General features: G+C 42.7%; 3 protein-coding genes across 11 annotated transcripts; 1 reads left to right on the top strand and 2 right to left on the bottom strand.

Moving 5' to 3' along the window:
• Nucleotides 1-400: 400 nt before the first annotated feature.
• On the bottom strand, nucleotides 401-12,123 carry LOC6507086 (unconventional myosin IC). Of its 5 annotated transcripts, none has more exons than XM_014909573.3 (7): nucleotides 11,837-12,123; nucleotides 3,896-4,040; nucleotides 3,707-3,822; nucleotides 3,183-3,645; nucleotides 849-3,115; nucleotides 690-789; nucleotides 401-620 (listed from the first exon to the last, which is right to left on the bottom strand). In XM_014909573.3, exons 2-7 carry the CDS (start codon nucleotides 4,019-4,021, stop codon nucleotides 606-608), a joined length of 3,087 nt encoding a protein of 1,028 aa, XP_014765059.1. In that variant the 5' UTR covers nucleotides 4,022-4,040; nucleotides 11,837-12,123; the 3' UTR covers nucleotides 401-605. The 5 variants fall into 5 exon arrangements, with proteins under 5 accessions (XP_014765059.1, XP_032309813.1, XP_014765060.1 ...); XM_032453922.2 differs by lacking the exon at nucleotides 11,837-12,123 and adding an exon at nucleotides 9,304-9,501; XM_014909574.3 differs by lacking the exon at nucleotides 11,837-12,123 and adding an exon at nucleotides 9,338-9,501.
• LOC6492940 (cyclin-K) lies at nucleotides 6,909-7,926 on the top strand. Of its 2 annotated transcripts, XM_032453923.2 has the most exons (3): nucleotides 6,909-7,069; nucleotides 7,134-7,295; nucleotides 7,386-7,926. In XM_032453923.2, exons 1-3 carry the CDS (start codon nucleotides 6,925-6,927, stop codon nucleotides 7,862-7,864), a joined length of 786 nt encoding a protein of 261 aa, XP_032309814.2. In that variant the 5' UTR covers nucleotides 6,909-6,924; the 3' UTR covers nucleotides 7,865-7,926. The 2 variants fall into 2 exon arrangements, with proteins under 2 accessions (XP_032309814.2, XP_001956695.4); XM_001956659.4 differs by having other exon boundaries at nucleotides 7,134-7,926.
• A 278-nt stretch (nucleotides 12,124-12,401) lies between the features above and the next one.
• Nucleotides 12,402-16,871, bottom strand: LOC6507085 (probable E3 ubiquitin-protein ligase HERC4). 4 transcript variants are annotated; one of them, XM_032454380.1, is made up of 11 exons: nucleotides 16,451-16,871; nucleotides 16,221-16,383; nucleotides 15,816-16,091; nucleotides 15,033-15,759; nucleotides 14,712-14,973; nucleotides 14,331-14,654; nucleotides 13,982-14,272; nucleotides 13,325-13,923; nucleotides 13,040-13,265; nucleotides 12,868-12,981; nucleotides 12,402-12,807 (listed from the first exon to the last, which is right to left on the bottom strand). In XM_032454380.1, the coding sequence occupies exons 1-11, from the start codon at nucleotides 16,529-16,531 to the stop codon at nucleotides 12,655-12,657; spliced, it is 3,216 nt and encodes a 1,071-aa protein (XP_032310271.1). In that variant the 5' UTR covers nucleotides 16,532-16,871; the 3' UTR covers nucleotides 12,402-12,654. The 4 variants fall into 4 exon arrangements, with proteins under 4 accessions (XP_032310271.1, XP_014765058.1, XP_032310272.1 ...); XM_014909572.3 differs by having other exon boundaries at nucleotides 15,816-16,052; nucleotides 16,206-16,383; nucleotides 16,451-16,870; XM_032454381.2 differs by having other exon boundaries at nucleotides 15,816-16,079; nucleotides 16,451-16,870.
• Between the last annotated feature and the right edge of the window lie 293 nt (nucleotides 16,872-17,164).

Here is a 17,164-nt window from a genome sequence, read left to right as displayed (position 1 = left end):
ATTAGGTTTTATTTAAGATTTAAGCAATAATTTAAATTACCCTTGCTTACTTATTAATAAAAGTATAATATTAAAAAACAAATTAAGAATATGCTTCTTGTTATATAAATTATTTTCCTTAGGCAGTTAATAAATATACAGAAATCAACTAGAACAAATTAATTTATACATTTACAGGAATATTTTGTCAAAATGTTGTTAATTTAGTATCCCAAGGAAACAGATTTTCCACTTTTCTGAAATAAAATCGATAACGATTTAACAAAGCGCGCCAAAATTTAAAATAAAGTCTCAAGATTTTTAAAGATAAGAAAGATTAGAGCAATTAGCCACGTTTGCAATAAGCAATCACGTGCATGAATGTTTGTTTTTTTTTCTTGGGTAAATTGAATAAAACCAGTTATAATACAAATTCTCGTATATTTATAAATATTTTTGTAAACAATATACATTTAATGGGAACATAGGCGTATAAAATTCATATTACACATCTCGCTTGGGCGGCAGTAACAAAAATACATAAGTACAATATAAATTACATGAATATAACAAAAACAAAAGTTTTTCTTTTAAAGCCACTTGATAGAAACTCGTTGCAAAATTCCTTATTGTCCAGCAATCTATAGGAATAATTAAAAAATATTAGATATGGAGCTTATTTTGAAATTATATGTCATGACGACACTTACAACAACAAGATGGCCGCTCTTATCACGCACCACTCCCGGCTCGGCACCCGTTTGGATGTCAATGACACCGCCCTTGCCCTTGACCACGTTGTGCTCCAGCCTGCAGTAATACGAAAAGATAAGTAAAATCCACAATAAAATGCAAGCAAAGATACTTACGAATCTCTGTCCACAATGGAGACGATCTGGGCCGTGCCCACAGTGTCGATGATGTACGTGCTAAACTCGATGATACGGGGAATGATCAGGATCAGGTCACCCTTATCCTTCTTCAGCTCCAGGGGAATGCGGATGACCATCAGGTCGTCGTTGTGGTTCGTCAGCGTAAAGTCAATCTTATCCAGCGGCAGGCGATGTTTCTGCTTGTAGGTCTTTCCGTCCAGGACATAGACGGCCTTGTTGCTCAGCAGGATGAAGCGATCGCGGGACTTGTAGCCGTGACGATCGAACTTGGTGCAGAAGGTTTGGTACTTGAGCTGCTCGCTACCAAAGGTGCTGGCCACAAAATCGTTGACCTTCTGGATGTGCTCTTTGGGAATGCGATCCTCCTGGAACCAGGTGGCCACACTCGACGCATAGTTGTTCTTCTTGCCCTTGAACACCTTTTCGGCAAGGACCTTCAGTTCGAACTGGCGTTTCTGCTGCGGCGTCAAGCCCAATCGGTAGATCCTGGCCAGGTGCAGTCGATGCAGGCGGTGCAGGTATGCGGAGGCCTCCTCGCAGTGGCCCGGAGCATGGGGCCAGCTCTTGTCTAGGACTTTCTTGGGCAACTCCTTGGACAGACGAAGCAACCACATGCGTTTGGAATTGGCAATGAATTCCTCATTGAAGCCATTGGGAGCATCGTTCCTGGTGATGAAGCCCTTGATGAAGCCGCGAATCTTGTCCGCCGCCTCCCGGCGCTGCTTGGCAGCCTGTTGGGCCAACCTCCGCCGGCAGTAGCTCTGCAGGACGATGACCTGAGCACGAAGCTTCAGGTACTTCCTCCTCTGTACCAGTCCCTTCCAGTGGGCTTGGATGATGGCGGCAATTTCATGCTTCTTGGCCTGGTAGGCATCCTCCGTGTCGAACAGAGTCCTGGGCCAGCGGATAAAGAGTTTCGTCTCACCCACACGGTACTTCTCGTCGTCCCAGCCCAAATCCTTGACCAGCTGCTGTACTCCGGCCTTGGGACCGCCCGGTCCCTTGTAGTTCGGCCAGGTGGTCTTGCTCAGGCACTTGTAGCGCTCCAGGAAGAGCTCGTAGGTGCGTCGGTAGGCGAAGCCGGCTCTCCTCACCCGCAGGTTCTCCATCAGACCCAGATACTTGACCTGGTGTAGTACCAGTTCATCGTTGAAGACCGATGGAGTTTGGAGGTCATTTGGCTTGATGCAGCGGATGTAGCTGGGCTCCTTGCACATCAGGATTTCCATGAGGTTGTTGAGCGAGGCACGGAACTGGGTGACGGCTGTCTCTGGACGCTTCTTGCTGCGCAGCTCCTGTTCGGGGAAACAGCTTCTGACAATGGCATTGCCAGCCTTGCTAAGAGTCTCCTTCAGATCACGGAACAGCAGATCGTTGTTCTTGTCCAGGAACCCGTTAACGCTGTAGGTCACCTCACCCGCGTAGTGGACCAGCCGGAACTCATCGCGCAGCATGATCTTCTGGATGTGGGTGGGCGCCTTCTCGTGGCAAACGTAGTGGTGATGCTCGGACAGCTTGTGGGTGAGCTTCTGGAGGAAGGTTTTGTCGGTGGGATCACCCGGCCGCAGGCACTCCTCATCCAAGATGGAAATAATACCCTTGTGCTTCTCCTCGATCAGGTTGCAGATGACCTTGTTGTCGAAGTACTCCACCGGTATCCACTCGATTCCCTCCCGGCGGTACTCGTCCTGCTCGGACTTTAGGGTCAGCTCGATGAACAGCTGCTGGAGCTTCTCGTTGCAGAAGTTGATGCAGAACTGCTCGAAGCTGTTCTTCTGGAAGATCTCAAAGCCGTAGATATCCAGGATGCCCATCACATTGTTGCGAGCGCCACGTGTCGTATCCTTGGCCTGCAGGGAGATGTTCAGACGCTTCACCAGCCAGGAGAAGAGCCTGTCGTAGACAGCCTTGGCCAGGGCATCACGGGCGTAGATGGCCAACTCCTGGTTGAGGGGCGAGGTCACCACATCTCCGCGAGCATCGATGGTGCGATGGGTCAGAGCCGCCTCCAATTCACTGGCGTTCACGCCCAGCAGTCGCGAGGCAGTCACCACCAGGTCACGGCTATTAACCTTTGCATTGCCCTCCACCTCATTGAATCCAACATTGCCCAAATGCAGGATACTGGCCACAATGCCAAAGATCTCGCGCTGCTCTTCGGGACTGAAGTCGATCACCCCAAGGGCCTGCTGGACCTGCTTGAAGTTTTCCAAGTCGTTGATGGTGGACACATTGCCCTTTTGCTATAGATTCAATAAGAATTGGTAAGATTACTCTTTGGAATAGTAGATTCTTCAAATCTTAACTTACTCCATCGCTGAGGTAGCTGTAGGTGTCCAGAGCCCGCTCCAGACGCAGTTCCTGCAACAAAGTATCATCGGCTCCCGCCAGCAGTTGGTAGAAGATGTGGAAGTTACGCTCCCCGTTCATTTGGGCCACCACACGGGACTTCTCCAGCAGATAGTTCAGGATATTGCCGCCAATGGGAGCACCCTTGTAGTCGAACTGGATGTCCATGTACTTTCCAAAACGAGACGAGTTGTCGTTGCGGTTAGTCTTGGCATTGCCGAAGGCCTCCAGCACGGGATTGCTCTTCAGCAGCTTATCCTTGACACCCTCGACGGTGGTCTGGTTGCCGGAGCAGGCGGCAATGAACTGCAGCACCTTCTTGGAGGCCTCCGTCTTGCCGGAACCACTCTCGCCGGAGATGAGCACACACTGGCCACGGTTCTCTTCGATCAGGGAACGGAAGGCATTGTCCGTTACGGCAAAGCTGGAGAGGATTGGTTATCGTTTAGTACTAAAGTTTTTATTGGTTGTCTTTGAAAACTCACATGTGTGGAGGCATCTCGTAGAAGTGCTTGTTCTTGTACTCCTTGATGTGGGCATCGGAGTAGATGGGCAGCTGCTTGTAGGGATTCACAGAGATCAACACCTGGCCAATGTAGGTCTATAAAAGGGTTTAAAGAGAGAGGCTTGTAAGTCAAAGAAGGATTAGATGTTTGGGTTTAGAGATAACTCACATAGATAAGGTTCTCCTGGAAGCGCTTCTTCAAGTTCTCAATGAAGGCCTCCTCGCTTTTGTAGTTCTCGAGGAGAACAAAGTCCTGGACTCCAGCACGATCCCGTTCGTGCAAACCCGTCTCCATGTTGGGTAAAGTAGTAAAGCTATAACCAGAAAGAAATACCATTATTAGTTGAAAATTTGAACGAAAGATGTCTTGGAAAGATTTGTTTTTCTTCCAAAAGCTCACAATAATCGGGGATTTTCCTCCACTTCCTGTGAAAAACCCTCTCAACTTAAATCTTATCACTCGAATACCTAATCTTACAACCAATAAGTACGAAGGGTTGCCATGTTCTAGCCTCGATTAGGAGGAACCTCTTCAGAACCTCAAAGCCAATACCGATCGATAAGGTTTACGTAAAATACAAGGTGATACGATACATTCCGGACGGAGTCCTCCGGAAATGAAGCGTCCCTTGAATGAAATTGATGAGCACATCGACCGAAATGCAATTACTTTTTATTTATAATCGACAAATGAGACATATCCAATAATATTTTATCTAAGTCTCAGTCCAATCTTCGGTATTTATAGAAATCTAGGTATATAAACGATGGCGACCAGGTGCAATTCACCTTATCGATGCCATATTTCAGCGAGAGAGGGTGAAAAAGTGGCTTTATTGGATGGATGACTGCTCCAGTTTCGCTGATACGGCTACGAGGCTACGAGGAGGGTAAATCCATAAAGACCCGATTACGCAATTGAATATATAAGGAGTTTGCGTTATTCTTTTACATTTATATTGGTTTTTCTTTTCCACTTGATTATGTATTTATAAAGTGAAACTTATCTCTACCTTGCCATGGTCGATTATCCTTTTCAAAAGAAGAACTAATCCACTAACACTCTCGAATCTCCGGCAGAGATGTCAGATTTCGCGCATATTCCGCCCGTTGACGGCTCCGTTGGCAAACTAAACCGATCCGATGCCAGTTCAGGGGTTTTAACCATCAATACTCCTCTCCTCTACATATCAATTGGCCTCTGTCGTGTTCCATTTGTTATTGTTGTCGGCAACATTTATCAACGATAATATAACTCTAGCACTAGCTAGCTATGCGGAGGAGCAATGGGCTGCCTCCAATCAGTACCCGATTAGATAGTGGCACCACCAGTTTGCGAATCAACTGGGTACTCGAACTCGGTAAACCGTGAACTAAAAAATCGCAGTCAAAGAATTCGTCAATCGAATATCTGAGATCACTACTGGTCTTAGTCATCTTAGACTTCTGAAAACCTGAGTCTTTAACTTAAGATTGTATTAGGCATAAAAGTTAACTATAGTTTGTGTACTATAACTCTTAAATAAATAAAATAATCTACACATGTTTCAATGGAACATAAACTTATTTTTTATCACAAATATTCCAAACATTTACAGGATGTTGTCCATATTTGAAATCGAGCATCACAACCGCTTGAACATTTCTACAAGACTGACTCATTCAGAAGTCAGACTTTGAGTCTCGAATGGGTGCATTGGTGATCGCTTAAATTAGCACATTTGTGTTATCAGTAATCAGCGTGCTAAATAAGTCATTGTCGAGAAGGCAAACATTGTAAGTACACCCTCTGTTTCAATTGATGTTGGCACTGTTTTGTTGCTCAATTTGGAAATGAGTATATGATCGAATGGCCTGACAAATTAAAAAATGTTTGCCAGTCGGGAATACTTTCAAGGAATTCTTTGAGAGACTGTCAGAAACACGTCCAGAGACTTGGCCTTGGTCATTGTTTGGCACATAATTGGTTAATTGCACGTAGGACAGATTGATGGGGATAGCACATCACGTCTGAGAAACAAACATTAAAGTATGATGAGTCCAATGGGAATTGCTTGAATTTTCATTTAATTTCCGCTCATCAAAAAAAAATTGACAGGCGCCTGAGAATATGCTACATAGTTTGAGGATTTCTTATTGAAGTTATCAACATTTGAAAAGGGTTATCAGTTATTCATTCTATTGCTCATGACAGTTTTGGTTTGATTTTTAGTTAAAGAGGAAATTGGGCCAAAGAATTTAATAATAAAAAATCAATAAGTTTGTTTTCCAACTAAAATTAGAGACTTAAAGCTATGACAGACGTCTAGAGAGACTTCTATTGAAAACATTGTCTAGAAAACATAATCAAAATATATTTAAAGCTTATACTTTTGATAATGAATTTATTTGAGGTATTGATTTAACATTCTTAATCGAAATTATGTACCAAAAGTCATTGACTTTCTGGAAGTTTTTTTCCTTCTCCCTGAGGGAGTTGGGCCGGCCTGGCCTGTCCCGGCTTTTTTTTTTGTTCCACGCATTCTTTTATCAACTTCGTAATTGAGTGGAGAACTGGTTTCTCCGCTCCCCAAATGCCCCGCCATGTGATGTAACTCTGAGAACTCCATGGAGGCTCTTAGTGGTATCAACCAACTCGTAAACATGTCTACGACACCCGACCTGTAACGGAAACCTAATTGTGGGTTCCACCCAAAAATGGACAAGCTGTTAAAGTTTATCCCTCACACCGAAAAAAAAATACAGTCTCAATTATATATTTTTTTAAAAATATTCTTCCATACTCTTAATTTATATATGAAATAATATTTTTTTTATAAAATATAAGTAACTTGTTTTGTGAATAAATATTGATGACTAATTGGAAGGGAAACTTTTTTCTCCCAGTAACATACATTGAAAGACTTGATATGCATACAAATGATGTCATATATCAAGTGGCAATATCGGATGGATTATTAAAATCGTGGAATACAATGCTGGCAGAGCATTTAGGAAACTAAAAAAATCAAGAATAGACAACGCAGAGATGTCTATTCTGGGATGTTAATACAGAGGAGCCCGCCGGATCATATGCAAATTAATGATCGTAGTTATTAGAACGGTGCTTGATCGATCCGAAAGATCGGAGCTCGAGCTCCAGATCTCGACATGAAGAAAAGAAAGGCAACCCAAATTTGGGCCACCGGTAATCAATGGATGCCTTGGTATATTCTAATGAGAAAACCGGGCAACCTGATGTCAGAATGCATCGGTCAGTTTCCTATAAAAACCGATGCCAGTTGCATTTTTCAAGTTATTCCCACAAAGATCATGGATCGAAGTGTGACTGCAATTTGTTTGGGTAAGTTTCGGACACAAGATTTTCATTCAGAGATTCAAAAAATAACTGATTTGTATCCTTGCAGTGCTGCTGCAGCTGCTGGGCAGTGGATTTGGCTTCCAGGAGAAGGCTCCGGTGCAGAGCAGCCTGGTGACTGGACAGGCCAGGACCGATAAGCAGCAACAGGTGCTGGATGATCCGCTGGGATCGGGACGGGGCATCGACGAGCATTTACTGAAGACCATTGGTAAGGGCGGCATCAAGCTGGTGATGGCCTCCGGCGCCTCCTCGACCACCCCGAAACCATCAGTACAACACCATTACTATTATCCACCAGAGGACCAGCAGCATCCGCGTCAGTACGGCTATGGTCCCTTCTATCCTCCGCCACCACCGCCTCCGCAACGCCCCTGGGGACCACATCCTCCACCACCACCACCGCCGCCGCAAGGACCTCCCCCGTCGGTGCCATACTACAATCCCTACTACAATGGCTACAACTACTATGGCGGCTATGGCTATGGGGGCTATGGCTATCCGGGCTATGGCGGATATCCCTATCCCTACTATCCGTTCTACCGCAGCTCGGCTGGTGGACCGGAGGTGGATAACCAGTTGCCAGGTGCCGATGGCCTGACTCCCCTTCCCGTTCCCGGTGTCTTCCAAGGCCGTGCCGTGCTCTCCGATGGTCTGACTCCTCTTCCCGTTCCCGGTGTCTTCCAAGGCCGGACCGTACTGCCCCAGAACTTCCTCGAGGGCAGGAATAATGCCAACATTGTGCCACTCTTTCACCTTCTCCAAATGGCCAGGTCTTAAAATATCATCCAATGCAGAAACTGAATAAAAGCCATCCATTAAAGCCATCACTTTCACTAAAAGCCACCGTTGTATTCAATTAGAAATCTGGAGCCCGAATTTGCAAATTGATTTTTAACGCCACAAGAAATGGGGTGAAATAGCTTTTAAACTTTAAATAACTTTGCCGGAAAAGAATTTCAGTTTAAATTTTAGTTACAGGAGTGTCCACTTTTACAAATTAGAGACAATATCCGAGAAAGGGTTCATATATCCAACTAAACAGCCCATATCTTTGACAATATTAATGCTATTCTTAAGCGGATTGCCTTACTCGATTCGTAGATCGATTCTCTTCAAATCTGCATCAAAATCTAGAAACGAAATATTTTTTAGATTTTTGTTAAATTTTGTGGGGGATCCCCTTCGAATGTGACGAGGAATGCACGAAAGGACAATATGGCCCCCATCGTTGGCTATATCTTTGGCATTATTCATCTGATTCTTGCGCGGAATACCTTAAACGATTTGTAGATCGATTCTCCATCAATCTGCATCAAAATCTTAAAACTAAATTTTTTTTTGATTTTTCGTCATATTTTCTGGAGGGTCCCTTTCAAAAATCCACCATAGGGTCTATGGAGCCACTATATGGCCCCCGGCGAAGGCAATATCTTTGGCAATAGCTATCCGATTCTTAAGCGGAATACCTTAAACGATTCGTAGATCTTCTTCACCAATCTGTATCAAAATCTCAGATGGAAATATTTTTGAGATTTTTCTTCCAATTTTCTGGGACCCTCCCTTTCCAAAACCCACCATAGGCCCCATGGAGCCACTGTATGACCCCCGGCGAAGGCTATATCTTTGGAAATACTCATTCAATTCTTGAAAGGAATACCTTAAAAGTTTCTTAGCCTTTTCCCTATCGCTTCTATTCATTGAAATTGCCAGATCATAAGATTACAAAAATAAGAGTTAAAGGCCGCTGACCCAAAGAAGCGATGATCGAATTTGTTCAAACGACCGTATTTTTTTCTTTTTCTCACCCTTCCAGTTTTTATTTTCTTTTTTTTTTTGTATTTGTCTGGTAAATTAAAATTCAAACTTCGCATTCCGGTTGAGTTTTGTGGCCGTTGCGATCGGCACACCAAAATCTGGACACTTGCTGAGTCACCCGCATATGGGGGACGAGGCCCCGGACCCCGAACCCAGTTGGAGGAGAAGTCAAGATCTTGCCGGTATTGTGACGCATCGAGGCCCAGACTTGCCTCGGATAACCATTAAATATTAAACAATCAACCGAATGCTGTTTTCTTAGCTCATTGCTGGCCATAAAAAGCGTCAAGACAGCGGCTGGTCTTGAACGCGATTTACTTGGCCAGTTGCAAAAAAATAAAATATAAATGAAAATCTGCTGAGAGCAATGGGACACGAAAAAAAAGGTTTCATTTTTTTACCTTTTTGAATACTTATTTTTGTTCGTTCACTCACGTTGAATAAGATTTTTCACTTTGGGCTTCCACGAAAAGCCCTTAGTTGACACTTTACACCGAAGACCGACAAACAAACTGAAAAGCACTACGGTCCGATGTAATTGTGATCCCAGAGCCCAAGCCCTGACACTCACTCCTCCGTTGATTTCTTGGCAATGTGAAAGAATTGGAATGGAATCGCTCGCATCGGGTTGTTGGGGCTCGTCGATGGAAGTTTTTATGACAAGTGGGGATTTTTTTTTTTATTATTTTTATTTTTATTTTTTATTGTTTTTGGATTTTGTTGCAATACAATTGTATAAGGCATATGGTTATGATCGAAGTGGGGGATTATTGGGGGTTATCTGTTGATGGGGGATGGATCTCAGAGGGAAATGGGGAAGAAAAGATATTCTTTTAAAAGCTAAGGCACTACAACTTCAATATATCATTGTTTTAATCCAAAAAAGAGGGTATAAGTCAGTCTATCCATTTTTTGTTCAAATCTTTCTTGGAAAACTTTGTTTCTGACTAGTTATAAAGACAAGTATATCAACCATTTGGCATTTCCCCTTAACCACATTATCTTATCACATATAATGGTGGCTAAAAGGAAATAAATGAAAGCCATAATGCATTTGAACCCAGGTGATATGACTAAGTCTAACCCCTTTAAATAAAAACACCCTGTATGCTCCCCCAATTGTCATATCAGTAGAATTTTTGGTTGAACCCAATGAAGAGATAACACTACCCGATATCGCGATATGGGTAAGTTCAAGTTTGTCATCAAACAAAATATAATTTAATTTTTAAGGTGGGGGCATGTAACTTATGTAGGGGTTTCTTATATACTATATAGGATATGGTAAAGACAAATCATCACATGACTGGGCGATAATAAATATCGCAACAATTATCCGAATCAAAAGGCGTGCAATTTTATTTACTTCTTGGGCTAGTTATTCAGTTCTATTGTCTTGCCACAAAAATCTTTGCATTACATCATTACCAAAATAGTCTTCTTTGGTGAATAAAGTCTCGTTTCTTTTTTTTGGAGCCGCTTTGTTTTCCAACTCGTTTAATTTGGGTGCCAAGTGTGAGGCAATGACATTGGGGGCATTGTTTCTTTATGCACTCAGAGAAAAGGGTTTTTGGGGGTTTTGTTTACTAAAAAACCTTTTGGGAGTAACATCCGAAAGATGATTAAAAATAGCTCATAACTCCTTTAGTTTATAAGTTCCTGAGCTCTCCTTGAATCATCAAGTTAATGAGTTTTTGGACATTAATTTTTCCAAGTGTTAATTTTGTTATTGTTATTTATTTGTATTTAAACAGCTGCCAGATTTGGCAAATAATTTGGTTTGTCCAACGATTGCAGTTGGGGATCCATTTTAAGCAGCTTATTGCCACGCTTAAAAATTGGGTCAAATTAATGGAATGGAAGGAGGGCCGCAACAGTTTGGAAATAAAATTGAAATTTGATACAATTTCAATTGGACAAACACTGGCTGGAAATGACTGGGCAAGTTGCTGAGGGATGTGTCCCAGTTGTCTAGTCCCCTGACTATTATATACTGATTACTCATAGCCTGCACGCACACTCATACGTCGTGTTGACCCTCTTTGTTTATTTTTTATTTGTTCCTGCTATAAAACCTGGACAAACAAGCTTAACACCACTGCGGAGCTGTGGAGCGACTGTGGCATTCAGGTGAACTCCAAGCCAACCACCGAAGCTGCTCCTAGGAAATGTGAAATGTGTGTGAGGCCGCCGCGGCGGCCGCTGGCAAGGAAGAAGCCCCAGGAAGCGAATGGGAAATGGGAGAGAGGTGCCTAAACGTTCGCTTTATTAGAGAAGCATCCACATAAACCAGATCTCCTCCGTGCTTGTGGTTGATGGCACACTGAGGAAATATAAACCAATTAATATCTACATAATACTATTGTTTTATTATACAATTTATATGATCCTTAAGATGATCCATTTTTTATTTCTTTAAGACTAAAATAAACCTATTTTTTAAAATCAATATCTAATTTTAGCCAAAAAATGTCTAATTTTCTTTTGTGCAGCATTGGATTTTTTTGTTAAACTCTTTCATCTGTTATGTTGCTTTTGTGGTGTTTGGTGTCCAAGTTCAAATCGTGCAAAGGAAAGAAAGCAACGGAAGACGCTGCAGATCACGACCACAGGCAAACCGGCAGAACCACTTTTTTTAAAGTTTTTTATGCTTTTTTTTTTGTATTAGTCTTCATCTCATGTGCGCGGCATCCTATCGTTTAATTTTTGGTGTCTTCTCGCATGCTTCGAACATTTGTTAGCTGTCAGGATATGCAAAAATTACCAGTCTTAATTGATTTTATAGGCCATCGCGCATGCCATCTTCGGATTAAGAAGTCTCTGCTGTCACACATTTGAATAATGAAAGCATATTTGTAAGCAGGGGAGCCTAAGTACCAATAATTTCACTCGTGACAGTCGTTACTTTTTTGTGGTTGGTGGTTGGTGCTCTACCTGTTTGAATTTCTTTTTTTTCGATGCGGGTACCGTTAGCTTGACCCGGCACAGGTGACAGCAGCGACGTAGGAGCAGCAACAGGGCAAACTTGTTGAAAACTTTTTACAAAATATTTCAAAATCGGGGACAACAACAACACTTGCACTGTTTAGTTAAGTTTTCGTATCTGGCCGATAATGCTAAGCACAGCACGCCCTACGCATGCAAATTAGTTTCCAAAATAGTTCTCGACGATAAAAACGTCCGACATAAAGTATTCCGCACGCGAACGTGCACCTTGCAAAAGTTCAAGCTCAACTGATTTCTGCGGCTTTGAATTGCCGCCACAATTCGCACTAGAGGTGGGCAAACCTCGATAGGTCTATCGATCACACTGCCATGCGAATCATCGATGTTTCAATAACCGATCCTTTCGTCGTATTAAATAACGTTTTTTTAAAACATAAAATTAAAAATCTTAAGTTGTATATTAAGCATTAAGTTTATGTATTTAATATCAGAAACTGCCAACACAGTTTCCGTCTCAAAGATTACCGTTATCTTATTGAAACTCGTTCACAAATGATTTTTTAATCTCCGATTTTATTATAACAAAGTGATATTGGTAACTAGTTTAGGGGTTAAACATTAAAGCCATAACACATCATTGTTCTATTTGATTTGATCGTTGATAAATGTGTGCTTCATGTGTTTTTTTATTGTTGTTTTTATTAAAGACGTAACAATCCCGAAATGCTAAAACCAGTTGGGAAAACTGTGAAAAATACCTGCACTTTAAAGTCAAATTTTTGGAGGGGCAACTCTCTCTTTGATGTCTAGACCAGACTAAAGCCCTGAGTTTGCTGAATGGCCTGGTGGAGCTTATATTTGAGACGTTCCTTCGTCTTATACCTTGGCAAATCCAGCAGATTAAAACAGGTGTGGGCCACAGGGAGGAATCGTTCGTCGGGCGTAGGTTGAATAGTCATCTGAAAGTTTTCAAAACTTATAGTATTTATTTTGATTTTTTTTTATATTTCGTTTCTAACCTTAAGCGCCTTCATGCCCTGTATTGGTATACGATCACTGCCGGTTAAATAAAGGAGGAAACTCTTCTTTTCGGCCTCAGTCATGTCATGGATGACCTCCCAGAACCATTTGATCTGCAATAGAGTTAAATATTATTATTTTGACTTAATTTTAAAGATAATCCGTATTTACAGTATCATCGCCCGACGTATAGCCCTCACGGTATTCACAGTTATCCTGGAGCGCTTGCCAGTCATAGTCTTCATTTCCAACCACCACAGCCATTAGCTCCTCCGGCTGGAATATGTGAATCACCCGACCGGAGCACACTTTCATGAAGCCCTTGTGGAAGGCATTATAGTGTACATCCACGGATTTGTTGAATACAAAGTCCACATACAGGTTGACAAACTCTTCTCTAAAATTGGGCAAATTTTAATAATATTATTCGGGGCCAGAGATTCTAGAGGTACTCACCTATTTTCAAGCGTTACGGCTATTTCATTGCCGTTGGGCTTAAGGCACTTAGTCTCCGACTCTCCAAATACATCCCGCGATATTTCGAATGTCAAGTCGAAGACATCCTTAAAGTCCTCGCCTTCGTAGTCGAGTATTGACTGCATGGAATTGGCTTCCGCTGGGGAAAGCTGACGAAGATCACTGAGATCCACTGGTTTAGCCAGCAGCTTTTTAAACAGAGCCAAAGGAAATGGAAGGTTAATAATGGTGAAGTTGTAAATGGCCAGGCCACAGAGCACGCCGATCAGGAAGTACATGTTTTCCGTTTCAAAGCTGAGATCTGCAAACCAGATCAGTCGCGAATCCTCGTATTCCTTAAACATCCCATACTTGGGATCGAGAAGGTCCTTGAGCAGTAGCATAAAGAATTCTTTCCGCACGCCACCGGCATCCTCCGCCTCTTCTCCATGGAACTTTATCTTTAGTGGCTTTTTGAGATCAGTCTGCGAGTAACGCTGCAGCTCCCGCAAAGAATCCTGAACAAGGTTCTCCCGCGTCACGTTCAGTACAATAAAATGTGAAACCGGCAGTCCATAATTGAGGAGGTTATAAAATGCCTATATAAGTGGATAATTGTTAAAAATAATTTAAGTTTTCTTTTAATGTTTAGCTTACATTTGAAGCTGCATTGGCCATGGCAGAGTGCATCTGCAGCGCCTGATCAGCTTGGAGTAGGGCCGTCTTCGCAGACGGATCGAAGAGGAATGAAAAGTTGCAAATATTAAATTCGCTGGCAGTGTCGGCCATGATCCACTTGACATACTCCTGCTGCACATCAGCGTAATCAGAGAGATCTGGCCAGTAGAATAGTTGGTAGTTGAGCCGAACATCCCGCAAATTGTTTATCAGACAAAGGGTCTGCATCATTTTCAGGATAGTCTCCAGTTCAGAGTTGTATGGCAGTAGCTAAAAATGTAAAATAACAATTATAAATATTTTATGAGTAAAATGGAAAGAATCCTACCCTTTGATGTCTCTCGGCAGCGGGATTTACGGCCGCCAATCCCATTTTAAAACTTATAATATGAATAACTACATGTAAGAAGTTCTGGACAATATGCTCAAAGTAATCCGCTGGCGTTTGGGCCAACCATCTCATGAGAACTTTTCGTGGGTTCTCCGTTAGCTTAAATATGGCATTGGCGAAGGGCACCTGAAGTGACTTGTAGTGTTTTGAGTTGACGAACTCGTGGTATAGCGGCAGCAGGAGATAAAGACGCATACTTTCAACATCCGCTGGCGAGGCTACCAACGAACCTATTAGATCCTTTGTAATGTTTTCCCATATCTGAATAGATATTTAAAGTAAATAACAAATAGATTATTGTAGAAATTCAAGGCGTACCACTTGTTTGATGCTCTCGTTTTCCACATTGCGCAAATGATCGAATGCCAATTGAGCTGCCTTCAGATCCAATCCGTAATTCCGTACCGAGCATCCAAAGTGTCGGTCGTTGTCCAGAAGAAAAGATGCATTTAGGCAGGCCTGACTTTTAAAGATCAACTCAATGGAGTTAAGCAGATCCAGATCGCTTTGATCGTTTTGCTTGAAACGAGTGCACTGCTTGGTGACTTCTTCTGTTAGGGCAAGGATCTGGGACTTGGGTCTGCAATGGAGAGTATTTAAATAAAGGACATTACTATCAAAATGAAAATTCCCAATTACTTGTAGTTTCTTAGATCCTCGGGCGGCACTTTATCCACAAACAAAGTGGTGGTCACGAAGGACTGATCGCCGCCAGAGAATATTTGATGGATGACCACAGAGACCTTCGCATCGCTGGACTGTAGAAGAGCGGACCCACTCGGGGATACCCACGGACCAATGACCACTTGTGGTAGCGTTAAGCTCTTTGTACTCCTAGTGCCCAGTTGTCCAGAGCTGCCCAATCCGAATCCATAAACTCTGCCGCGCGACGGCACCAATGCCAATGTGTGACGATTTCCGCACGCCACTTGCGTAATGGTGCTGCCCATAAGTTCCATCACCATCCTGGGCAGCATTTCATTGGCCCCAAAACCATGTCCCAATTGGCCGTAGGCTCCTGCTCCGCATGTGAAGACTCCACCCTCGTTGGTCAAGAACACGGAAAACTCATCTCCGCAGGCCACAAATCGGACGCCTAGGGTGCGCAGCGTTTTAAGCTGGGTGGGATAGGATCGACTAGTCTCATCGTTCAATCCCAGCTGCCCACAGTTGTTTCGGCCCCATCCAAAGACCGCACTGGATTTGGAGATAATGAACGAGTGATTGCCACCGCAAGCAATTGCCGCAACTGGTATCCCCAGCAGCGTGGTCAGCCGCACGGGTTGGTTGCTGTGCGTCACTTCCTTTGGAGTATTCACGCCAAGTTGGCCATATATGTTGGAGCCCCAGGAATACAACTCGCCACCTGGTAAGAGAATAATATGAGAAGACTTAATGTCTGAAGAATCCTAATCCACTTACAACTTGTCAGGGCTAGGCTGTGATTGTTGCCGCAGGCTATTTGCACCACAGTTTTAGATACCAACTGGCGCACAATCTTGGGCAACTGCACGATATCCTGGTCAGTGGCTTGGCCCAGCTGGCCGCAGTCATTGTCTCCCCAACTCAAGACCTGACCCCACTCCGAAAGGGCCATCGAGTGTCGACTGCCGCACGCGATCTGAACAACCACATAGTCCAGCAGCTCAGGAATAAGCACTGTAAATACGCGGCAAAAGGATGAGTCTGGAATGTAGGCTTAGTTATTACAGCGGTGGTGATACATGAGGAAGAGGTGGTGGTGATGAAAAGGAGGGTGGAGGAGAAAACAAAAAAAGAAAAGACAAGCTGATATATGAAGAGACCACATACGAAATGGCGACATACGTGGCCTTTTGGTGGGCAGATCGTGTCCCAGCTGAGAGTGATCGTTGCTTCCGCAGGCATACACCCTTCCACTGGAGGTCAGGAACAGAGTGTGTCGGTGTCCACAGGCCACCTGTTTTATGGCCGAGTCCGGCGTCCATGGGACTTGACTAGGGGTAAGAATCTTTTCAAGAAAAAAGGGAATTAAATCGAATTCCTTTGTAGTTTTTGTTTAATCCTTCAGACCACACCTGCTCGTCCTCGATTCCGCCAAGACCAAGTTGCCCGTGGGAGGTGTTCCCCCAGCAGTAGAGTTCTGTGCCGGCTGTCATTCTTCTTCAGTTACCCACTCCTCTACTTCAAATGAAATTTAATTTTGTTTACGGGATCGAATTTTCGAGAATTCCCCTAATTATAAGCTACATTCTTTGATATCTCTGCTTCTGATTGAAGGTTCTTGCTTTGGTTCTTTCACCGTCTTTCTTGGCTTTTTGGTCTTGATTACTTAGCATGCCCTTTCTAGTATTGTCCTGTGTTCCTTGCCGTGTTAAATACGCTTAAACAGAAATTTACGTTTGCATTTTTTGTTCTAGAAAAAATAAATTATAATAAAACTCAAAAGCGCAACAACAAAAAACTAACAAATAAGTGTAATGGCGCTGCCAACTTATTTTTAAGGAGCTTTTTTTTAAGCAATTGTTTACACCATGAATGCATTTTATTTATTAAATTGGTTTACATTTTTTTTCCAATACTATTATCTTTAAGCTTATAAAATTAACAAACATACGGAATAACTATAAGTTTTGTTTGGATTGAATTAAAAAAAAAATGTCTTAATTATACTTCAAAAAGTGTAAATTATCTCTTCAACAATTTTAATTAATAATAGATTAGAGAACAGTTAATAATTTAACATAATAATTTTAAATTTCTTAATAAACATAATAAAAAATTAACTTTTA

Source organism: Drosophila ananassae, chromosome 2R, assembly GCF_017639315.1.
Source record: "Drosophila ananassae strain 14024-0371.13 chromosome 2R, ASM1763931v2, whole genome shotgun sequence".
NCBI lineage: Eukaryota > Metazoa > Arthropoda > Insecta > Diptera > Drosophilidae > Drosophila > Drosophila ananassae.
This window is presented reverse-complemented; position numbering and strand designations above follow the sequence as displayed.

Bases quoted from the DNA above. Each gene is read 5' to 3' on its own strand.
- LOC6507085 (XM_032454380.1), bottom strand. From the start codon at position 16,531: ATGACAGCCGGCACAGAACTCTACTGCTGGGGGAACACCTCCCACGGG. The intron at 14,655-14,711 runs GTACGCCTTGAA...ATATCTATTCAG, and splicing joins ACGAGAGCATCAAACAAGTG to ATATGGGAAAACATTACAAA. The intron at 12,982-13,039 runs GTAAATACGGAT...ACTCTATTGCAG, and splicing joins ATACGTCGGGCGATGATACT to ATCAAATGGTTCTGGGAGGT.
- LOC6507086 (XM_044715020.1), bottom strand. The intron at 3,823-3,895 runs GTGAGTTATCTC...ACCCTTTTATAG, and splicing joins TCCAGGAGAACCTTATCTAT to ACCTACATTGGCCAGGTGTT. The intron at 3,646-3,706 runs GTGAGTTTTCAA...AATCCTCTCCAG, and splicing joins TACGAGATGCCTCCACACAT to CTTTGCCGTAACGGACAATG.
- LOC6492940 (XM_001956659.4), top strand. From the start codon at position 6,925: ATGCCTTGGTATATTCTAATGAGAAAACCGGGCAACCTGATGTCAGAA. The intron at 7,070-7,133 runs GTAAGTTTCGGA...GTATCCTTGCAG, and splicing joins TGTGACTGCAATTTGTTTGG to TGCTGCTGCAGCTGCTGGGC.